The 10649-nt window shown below is 41.9% G+C and overlaps 1 protein-coding gene across 3 annotated transcripts in view; it reads right to left on the bottom strand.

Annotated features, from left to right (window-relative positions):
• Positions 1–9290, bottom strand: part of glra1 (glycine receptor, alpha 1) — a 132898-nt gene extending 123608 nt beyond the window's left edge. For all 3 annotated transcript variants that reach the window (XM_026185135.2, XM_026185144.2, XM_026185152.2), the window contains exon 1: positions 7341–9290. In XM_026185135.2, the coding sequence (XP_026040920.1) occupies positions 7341–7411 (71 nt within the window). In that variant the 5' untranslated portion in view covers positions 7412–9290. The remainder of the gene's footprint in view (positions 1–7340) is intronic.
• Between the last annotated feature and the right edge of the window lie 1359 nt (positions 9291–10649).

The raw sequence follows: 10649 nt of genomic DNA, 5'->3' as shown, positions 1-10649 counted from the left end.
AAATGCTCATCTTCCCTTTTTTATTTAAAATTTAAAATAAATATAGGATTTCATTTTCAGATCTGAAGGTTGTGAAAACACATCCTGGTTGTCATATATTCTCCGTCTACTAAACCCATCGCAAAAGGAACGAGCAGCGTTTGCCAAAGTGGTCGTTAAACCGAGTTCTAAGTCAGAAAAAACTCTTCAGAAACGCTCCTCTCTCATCAACAGCTTCTGCCATCGTCCAGCAGCACTTTAATTTCAGAAGTGCACAGCAGCTCCCGACATTTCCAGGAATTCACCTTTGCTTTAACTCAGTTACAGCTCTGAGAGGCCATTGATAATGTACTCTGTTAGTTATGGTGAAAATCTGTCACTGTCTGCTGATCAATAATGTATTATCATATATCAAGTTTTGGAAATGAACCTGCCCAGAAGTTCATTATTGCAGATGAAGGTGAACTCCACCAGAGAAGTCGATTGTTTTTTGTTAGACGACTCAGGGAAATTGATCACAGGAGAAAAATATATATGTTATGATTTGTTATGAAAGGAGATGCAAGTAATAAATATCGGCTACGAACAAAGAAACACCCTGAGGGCAGACGCATAAATGAAACAGTTGCTTTAATTCGGCTGAGCAGTGAGTATGCTAACTGACAAGGGATGATTTCTAGGACTGCTTTTGGCAGTGCTCTAGTGCAAATCTCACCCCGCCTGCTCTGCTCCAGGTCTGACCCCATCCCTGAATTGTGAACCCTAATGACCAAGTTCACAGCAGGAAGGCATAAAAGACATCTTTGTCCCTCTGGGGATCAAAAGAGGATTATTGAATCCTGAATTATGTGCAGCAGTTTGCAGCAGCTAAAGCTGATAATCTCCTTTGTTCACTCCCATCCTTCACTATCAATTGCTGATGTTTAATACACCCAATAGATTTTATGGGAGCATTCCCAACTCGGAAAAGAAAGCCCAACGGTGTGCCATCAAATAGTTTGATCCCTTCATTTTGTGTTACTGTTAGCTTGTAGAACAAAGGTGAAAATAATCAGGATGGAGGAGATTTTATTGTGTGAGTGACAGCAAGGTTCAGTTTTTGATGTCCAATTTTGCAGTTTGCAACATTCAGAGGCAATTTGAGGCTTTTGTGCTTTTGATATGTCAGCAGACTAATTTGCTTCATCTTTGGATCTGCTGTGGAAGTCAAATCAGAACGAACCCCTGGGAGATCCTGGACAACAATTCTGGGTAAAAAGTGGAAACACGCTTTATTTTATGCTCGAAATGACCCCAAGTGTCACACATCTGCTTTCTCTGGTAGTTTATTATTTATCTTTCACAGAATTCTCTCTTAAGTACAAAAGGAAACATGAGGGGGACATTCTGGGTTGCAGTGCAGTCTACAATATTTTGATAAAATCCTGTAATGATACAAAAAATCTGTTTGATAAATATGAAGCTTTGTCTTTACTTCAGAGTGCTCCAACACCATTCAATGACTTCTTTAAACCAAAAAATTAGGAATTAGGAAAGAATTAGGAATAAGTTTTAAAAAATCAAGTCTTCTTAACCAGTCAATGACGTATTTCTTTAAATAATATAAATCAAAATGACATGGTAAGGTTGGATTTTTGTTTTGCATACTCTTTGGCTGATAACGTTGCACTGCACCATCTCATCCATGTTAGTAGTTCAATTAATGTGAATAATCACTGTATTTCATTACCCTGTATTTATACATGTGTAATGACAATATAGTTGAATCCTAATGCTAATCCGAAGCTGCTCTGGATGAAGTATAGACTAAAGGTATTATTTACTATTTTAAATATATCTTTTGCATTTTTGGTTTTACTTAACGACCAACGGTCTAAAGTTGCATGAATTTGCTCTGCATGTAGGAAAATTGGAGTTAGACATTAAATGTTCATTTAAACAGACTGTTAGGACCTCCAATTAATATATTTCACTTACCGGTAAATAGTTTCTGTAATTTTATTTAAAATGTTTTTATTGATTGCCTCTTTAATCCTTTTAATTTTTCAGAGTGTTCCAACACCGTTCACTGATTTATTTAAACCAAATCTGTAATCCTTAGGAATAAGCAAGAAAAAAAAATTAAGTCTTCTTAACCAGTCAATGTTGTGTTCTTTGGAATAATATTGATCGACATGACATGGTAGGGTTGGATTTTTGCTTTGCACTTTTTTTCTGCAGCAGAACAGCCTATATGTAATGTTTCTCCTTCTTTTGTTAAACACAAGTGTTTAACATAATAGCATCAGTGGTGGGCATGGATACATGAAGATCATGAATTTTAAATAATTAATTAACTGCAGCAAAGCAGTTTGAAATGAGTGAAATGCAGTCTGAAGTTCTTGTGCTGTCTGCACAAGAACTTGGAGGGAGCATGTGTTTATATGACAGTATCATCAGCACAAAGACGTACTTTTGCTGGAATATTAGAAAATAAAATAGGTCCCAATGGTCTAAATGTATTTGCATCAGAATTTTAGTGAGAGTCAAAACTGCATCTAATTCACATTTATCAGGTTAAGTATCCACTTAAATGTACATTATATTCATGAACGGTGCATCTCGTCTTTTTCACTTCAAGTTCGACCTTGAACTTGAACCCAGGCAGACGTTCATTTTCTCTTCATGCTTTAAGTTCTTAGACAGAATCAGAATTTGTTATAGGAACTCGCAGGGAGGTCTGTAATGTGACTGTAAATACAGATGACAGCCGGCACTGAGTCACAACACTTACACAGCTAATGAAAGCCAGAACTAGACTGAAGTGAAATATCACTCCAGGTAACATGACATTCGTGCAAGTCATTCTGTCACGGATTTGTTTTTCTGGCCATCTACGTGAAAGCTGACCTTTCATTTAATGAACAAACCACCGAGGTCAGTTTGTCCTCTTTAAAATGTCCCTCCTCTCCTAGTTTCCACTCCACCCCTTTAAAATACTTCAATTTAATATCAGTCTGACATCCGCTGCCTGAAATCACTTAAGAAAGCCATCGAATGACCTTCTCTAAATTGCCAGATTTCAACATCAATTTATTTCATGAACTGACAGAGTCGGATTTAATTTACTCTGAGACATGAAGGAGGTGAGCAGGTCGGAGTACGTCCCGCTCCCAAAGAGAAGAGATCCCGACATACAGCCGCCTCGTCAAGGCCAGCTCAAGGTTACCTTCAAGCAGCAGGTGACTGTTTCCACTCATGTTTCCATTTAAAAAAAGATTTTTATTGAAAATAGAAATGTACAGAGGAAAAGGTCACTCTGCACATTTCATTCAGGATAGAGACTGAAGGCTGGCGCTTTTGTACATAATAACGACACGTGCAAGCACCCGCAAACAACGGAGGTGATCAGTCTGTGTTATCATAGGGAGGCAGATGTGCAGCTGATCAAAAAAATAAAGGGATGCAGTTTGTTTCTCTAAGAAGCTGAAAACCTGAAGGTGCTTTATTTGTTGCAGCAGCGATTCAGCAAATGAAGCCATAAAAAAACTGAGTGACCCTTCCTGCAAATTACCCCCGATGCTTGATTGGCTTTAAATAACTAAACTGTCAACAGAGAGGCATCTAATTCTCTTTTTCCTGCTCCAGCACACCTTTAAGATCACAAATAACTGTATAACTGCATCTGAAACCAAATATAAATAAATTTCCCTCGAGAAGACTTCATGACAAACGTATGTTTGTTCCAGTTTGTTCCATGTTCCAGTTTTAGGATGATTAGCTTCTCCTTTTGTAAAAATAAACACATCGATATGTGTGGACAGAGGACAGCCGTCCCCAAAGCTTCCTATAAGATTCTGCTGTTCCAACGACCTCCCACCTGGTAGAAAACCAATACGGCAGACATGTCGGCGGCTGTTTCGATGCCTGTCAATCACTGTGAGTGACTGATTGGCATTCCCTGCTGGTTTGTGCGTTGGCATTCTCTAAATGCAGCACTGACCCGTTTGATTAATCGTTCCTGCTCGAGCGGTCAATAGAAGCAGACGATGTGCCGCAGGACTGAGGAGCACGTGATGTTCAGCTCGTGCACTTTAAGTCTGTTCCAGCGATTCAGGCTCAGATACGGTGTGATCGTTCATGGGTAACGCACAGCAACATTGCTGGAGGTTCTGAGCTCCTTTCCATACAGAAATCAAGAAATTAAAGGGAAATATATTTTTGTTATTGGGGTTAAATGATGGAGTGATGCTGATAGAAGAATAAAAATACAAGTATTTTTTGAGGGTTATATGTGAGAATATTGTTTATCAGTTTGTTGGCATTTTCTTTTCTGCTATTTAATATTAAGAACATACCCCGGGCATAAATCTCTTTGCTTGAATCCAAAATTTACAGCTCACTTCATGCAGTTTGTCCTAAAATGTGCTGCAAGAAATTATGAATGAGCTTTCAGCAGTAGCTCAGCATCTCTATGAGATTACTGTGATGACAGAATACGAACCCTAAATGATTTTGATAAACCTGTAACTCAAGAGACAGAATAACAGATTGAAATGTTAGCCTTACTGTGGACATTTACAGTATGTTGTACTTTTACTACATGAGCTATTTAAACTGCTACCTTTAAACTGCAGTTTCTCAAACGTCCAGCTGGGGCTCCAGCAGTGACTCAGTTCCATACATCTCTAATTCCTTCATAACAACTATGCAGACACCATACATATACAAACAATAACTTATTAGTTTACATTATTTTTAAGGTTTGATTGACAGCTGTAGCCAATGAATAGGCTCTTTGACTCTGCTCTAGTATAAGTGAAGCATGACTTTATTACTAATGATAATGTTAATTAATAGGTATTTGTTCATGCGCTGCACCTGCACAGTTTATTGAAGCAATGAGATAACAAGCGTTGGCTGATAATGTAGCACTGCACTTTCTCATCCACAGTAGCAGTTCAATTAATGTGAATAATCTGAAGCTGCTCTGGATGAAGTATAGACTAATAGTATCATTTATTATTTTAAATATATCTTTTGTTGCATGAATTTGCTTTTTATGTAGGAAACTTGGACAGCAAATGTTCCTGTGCGCTTTAAACAGACTGTTTATACTTTCATTTAAAATGTGTTTATTGATTGAGTCTTTAATCCTTTTTAAAAAAAAAATTTTCTATCATAGATTTTGTGCCGACTGTCCACATTAATATCCGAGCTACGCTGTGTTGGTACTGACTGTCATTTCTAGAACCTTCCTAATATAAACAACGAATTGTTCATGAGATGAGGAATGACTGAATCTTAGATTGGACAAACCTTCACGGGTTTACAGTTGTAGCTGCTGTTGCCACTGATAAAGTAAAAACATTCCAAAACATTTTAGTCCCAATTTTCTTAAAAACGGCAACTGATTAGATTTAAAAAAGGAGACTTTTTCAGGGAAAAAGGACATTATCTCGGATTTGAGCCTAATGCAAGATGAAACAGGTCGTTAGATGAATGTTTCCTGCAGGTCCAATCTAAATTCCTAGCTCTCCTCTGCTGCCTGTTTGATGAATACTACGAGTGTGGACAGAGCCAGTGAGTGAGCGAGATATGTGCAGGCATTAAATGTGTATTCATCAGGTCTGGCCCCAGCCATTGACGGGCTAATCAATGTTTAGTAATGAGGCTGAATGTGGAATGAGGTGTGGGGGGGGTGTGTGGGTCAGGATGGAGGAAAGAGATATCAATTAAGCAGGGAACTGCAGAGTCCAGGCGTGAGGAGCTGAGACGGCAATATCCCAACTCTGCTTCATTAACTAAACAGTGTGCACTGAATGCAAAACTCCTGCAGCCCCCTCCTACAAAAGCACCATGTCCCTCACGGTAAATGGCCGCCTTATTCACTGGAAAGTAGTCACTGCAGCAGGTAGAAAAACACTAGTGATACTCGACATAATGAAATCCAGGCGACGTGCAGGGAAATGAGATCCACGTGTGATGCAATAAAACGAAACGTGCAGGAACCTGCAGGCTGGGAACGCGCACAGGACCCGAACACGTTAGCAAATAATAGTGAGAGATAATATTATAATATGCATTCAGCGTAAATTGGAAGAAACAGCTGGTAACTATAAATAGGCTCCTTTTCAGTTTCCAACATGCTGCACAGAATCAGAAAGCCGGCTCGTTTAACTGTGACATTGGAAAGTAGAGTGCAGTTTGAAGCACTTCTTGTGTTTTCCACCAGTTAAGGCGCTTCATACTTCTGCTCTGCACAACTGTCTGCAGAAACTACTGTATCATCTACGGGATTTGGAGAATGAATATGTAGTTGCATTGAATAAGACTTGAAACCAGCCGCTGAGACCATTTTTACTGAGCTCACAGAGCAGTAGACTCTCATAGACTTCTATACAATTGGACTCATCTTGGCAACCTAAAAAAAAATCTGTGTTGGTCATCTGGTCAAGAATACTTCCAAAGCAGTAATTCAAATAATAATGATTATATAATGGAGGGTGAAGACTGATTTGAAGTTTTTCAGCCCCAGTAAAACTGTTCAATCCAAAAAAAAAAACCCATCTGAGCATCGTCACCTCCATGTCATCAGCTGACAGAGTTTCATCATCTGCATCACCAAAACAATGGCTGCCACTTCCTGTTCTGGTCAGGTACATTTAGCAGGTTTGTGAAAGGGGGACAATGACAAACAGGGAGCCGGCCTGGAGATGACCTGGAGATCTACATGAAAAATATGTTTGCATTGAATGGCTGACAAAGTACTGTCTCTGAATATGTTTTATCCCATCAACAGAAACAGTGTCCTTACATTTTTCCTCTTTGGCTGTATTATGTACAAGGAGCTCGATTACTGGATGTCTGTTAATGACAGAAGAAAACTCACAATAAGCGATTGTCTTATTGAACCAGTGAGACAAATGGGAATGTGGATTTCCAGGATACAAGGCTGCTCCGAGCAGTTTGAGGTATTCACAAACCTCACCATGTCCCCTCCACATACTGTCTGCTATGAGCAACACCTGCTTTAACATGACTGTCAGAGAGCACGTGACTCCGACAGGCTCCTTTCCCCCAAACATGACCGCTGACACCATAAACACACATCGCCCGCTAGTGGTCGCTGTTTCCTCTTTTACCGTCCTGTCTGGATTCACTGCAACTTAATTCAACTTCCTTTACATGCTCAAGAGCAATGAGACACGCAACCCGAACACAACTTTCATAAGTTTGCACATGAACGCCCCCCTCCCCCCGCCCAACAGTAGGGCTGCAAAGCAATAAAAATGCAAATTCATATTTTCCATTTTCTGAAAAGCAATGACACACACGTCGTTATTTTGCACTCATGAAGTCCATTTCATGCTTCTGCTTACCTGAAAAACACAACCGTTTGCCACAAATAGATCCCCAGCACGTTTAGTCGGCACATTTTTGCCAGTCTCATTTTGTTTAGAGGGGAGGGGGAGTGTGTGGAGGTGGTGGGAAGGGGAGGAGGGGGGTCACGCTCTGGAGAGGATGAAGTCCCCTCCAAAAAAAAAAAAAAAGACCAAAAAAAGCCTTTAGTGGAAGAAGAGAAGGAGGAAGATGAGGGTGAGAGGGGAGGGGGGGTCGCGGTTCTGGTTTATGACCTCCAAGGTGAACCGAAAATGTTCCACCTTTTGTGTGTGTGTGTGTGTGTGTGTGTGTGTGTGTCTCTGTGTGTGTGGGTTTCAGATCCCGGAGTCGCCGGTGCCGAGCCGCGGGATGCTCATGACCTCAGTCTCCATGAAATCATGCTGATGTCCGCTCTCACGCCTCCACGCAGGAGGGTTTTTTGGGGGGAACAATCCACTAAATCCGCCAGGAGACTGTGTTCAGGACCACGGACAGAGGCGGGCAGTGGGTACGGAGCTCATCCGGGTTCTGGTTCGGGAGGGGAGGGAAAAGGGGGAAGAATAGGGGGGAGAGAAGGGGGTGGGTGGGGGTCTCGAGACGAGATCACGGGATCCTGTCAACTGAGCCACAGTTACATCCAATCACTCTAAAGTCCAGCGCGTGCGGTCCGCGGCGCCGACAGCGGGAACGAAACACATCCCCTCCGGTTCCTTCAGCAGTGGGTCTGCGGGAGGCTCACGCTCTCAGGAGGGCTCGAGAAGAGTGCACGTGCGCTTTATATTCCCCAAATCCAGCGCGAGGACAGAGCCGCAGCTTTCCTCACCCACATCCTACACACGTCCCGGACCCGCACGGGGCTGCTGCTCGGAGAGGAGGGTCTGCAGGTGGAGCAGGTGTGCCTCCTTTTCTCCCTCTCCTCCTCCTGCTGCTCGGCGGCGGCTCCCCGGGGTGAGCAGTAGTAGTAGCGGTCTCTGCAGCAGCCCGGCTCGGCTGCTCCCATTGTCCGCTGCCGCTCAACTTGGAGACTCACCGGCGGCCGCCGCTGCGCTCCCGCCCCAGTACCAGCACCGGAACACCAGCTCCGCTAAACCGAGAGAAAGAACAAAAAGCAATCCCGTCGGAGTGTCGTTAACGTGCTCGCCGACTCGTGTGGACCCGTTCCATGGCGGAAGAGAGCGCGCACACACGTGCACGGAGGTGAAACACGGAGGCGGACACAGCCTCGTGCGCTCTGGTCTGCTTTCTTGCTGCAGTCATTTACCAAACTCCGAAAAAGCCACTCACCGCGAAAGGACACGCCCACAGCGTGCCCCATTGGGCTGCGCGGGGCTGAAGGACGCCGATGACTGGCTGGGGGAGGTGTCACTAGCTGGGTATGAGCTTCTGCCCCTCATACGTGGATCCCCTGAGGAAATATCAGCGAACTTACTAAAGACTGAGCGTGCAGACCTTTAATATTTGTAAAAGTGATAAATCACGTGTCTGTGATCTGAGTTACGGGAAGGGAGAGGAGCCCTCACTAAAACACACCGAGCTGCTCCTGCTGAACTGAGGGAGGAGGCAAAAGCTCACACTGTCTGATTTCACAAATCAATGAAACAAATCCGTGAGCAGAAGAGATCAAAGTTTTAATCTGATTCATTTTTATGTTCTTATCATGATCGAAGGGCCTTCACAGTGCATCCGTTTCACTGTTTAAAAGGATTAACTTTCCTCTCCCCAACCAGCCGCGACAGATGGCCGCCCCTCCCCAAGCCTGGTTCCGCCAGAGATTTTTTTTCTGTTAAAAGAGAGTTTTTCCTTCCCACTGTCGCCAAAGTGCTTGCTCATTGGAGGTCATATGATTGTTGGGTTTTTCTCTGTATGTATTATTGTAGGGTCTACCTTACAATATAAACCTTGAGGTGACTATTGTTGTGATTTGGTGCTGTATAAATAAAATTGAATTGAATGGAGTCATGTCTGAATATGACTTATTAACACTTTGGTACCAAATACATGTCTTTGTTTAGTGTTTCTTTATTTGCCATAAGGTGCTGCAGCTTTGGTGAACTCCTCTTCACTCTTTTAGATGAAATTGATCCTGTGACGTGGCTTTGATGCAACTCGAGATGAAATTGGAGAGATTTGAAGTTTGGAGGTGCATGAGGAGGCAACTGTGAAGGGGCATCGCGGGATCATCTTTTTTATGGGCTGACTGTAATATGTGTTACTTTTTTCTTTTTCTAAGGTGGTTATTCACTTATGTCTGTTTTCATTCAGATACCAGGAGGACCAAACAAAGATTTTGAGGCTTTGTAGACGATCCCCTTTATATGAAGCCTTGAGTAAGATGCCACCAAATCAGAATTTAATACCTATAAATGAGCTGCAGGGACTCTGCATCTTCAGATGCTAATGGAAAGCTTCCAAACGTAGCTTTCTTCCTGCCTCAGAGAAAACCGCAGTCAGAATGCACAACAAGTTTATTTTTAGAGGACTGCACGCAAGCCTGTCTGCCTGTATACACCAAATTCCTACTCAAATGGGATGCAATGAATTCCACTTAGGGTTAGTAAATTACCAATTATTATTATTATTATTATTATTATTATTATTATTATTATTATTATTATTATTATTATTATTATTATTATTATTATTATTATTATTATTATCATTATTATTATTATTGTTGTTGTTGTTGTTATTATCATTATTATTAGTAGTAGTAGTAGTAGGATTATTATTATTCAACCACTCAAATACTGCTTGTAGCGAGTCTTCATTAGCAGCAGGTTGTTTACCACCTGTGATTTTTATGACATGGTGCATCTCATGGTATTGGCACTTTGTTTTACATAAGAATTATTATAAATTAGAGGCTTTTTCAGAATGATCTTATAATTTATCAGCAGAGAGAGTGCAGGCCTGCCTGGGTGGTCATACAGTCAGTAAGATACTCTGAAGTGTCTTTAATCTTGTGCAGTGTAATACTGTAATGTTGTCACTCCAAAAATGTATTCTGTGATTTTAGAGTAACACACACACACACACACACACACACACACACACACACACACACACACACAGTCTCTCTCCTCAGGACCATTTTGTCCGAAGTGTCCGCTGGAACGTGACTGTGATTCTAATGTCTGCAGGCACTGAAGGAATCACAAGGCTTAGCGATACTGTGACTGAAGAGCAGACACACACACACACACACACACACACACACACACACACACACACACACACACACACACACACACACACACACACACACACACACACACACACACACACACAGAGAGAGAGAGAGAGAGAGA

The sequence above is a fragment of the Astatotilapia calliptera genome, chromosome 2, assembly GCF_964374335.1.
Source record: "Astatotilapia calliptera chromosome 2, fAstCal68.1, whole genome shotgun sequence".
NCBI lineage: Eukaryota > Metazoa > Chordata > Actinopteri > Cichliformes > Cichlidae > Astatotilapia > Astatotilapia calliptera.
The sequence above is the reverse complement of the archived record's forward strand: the minus strand, read 5'-3'. Positions and strand labels throughout refer to the sequence as shown.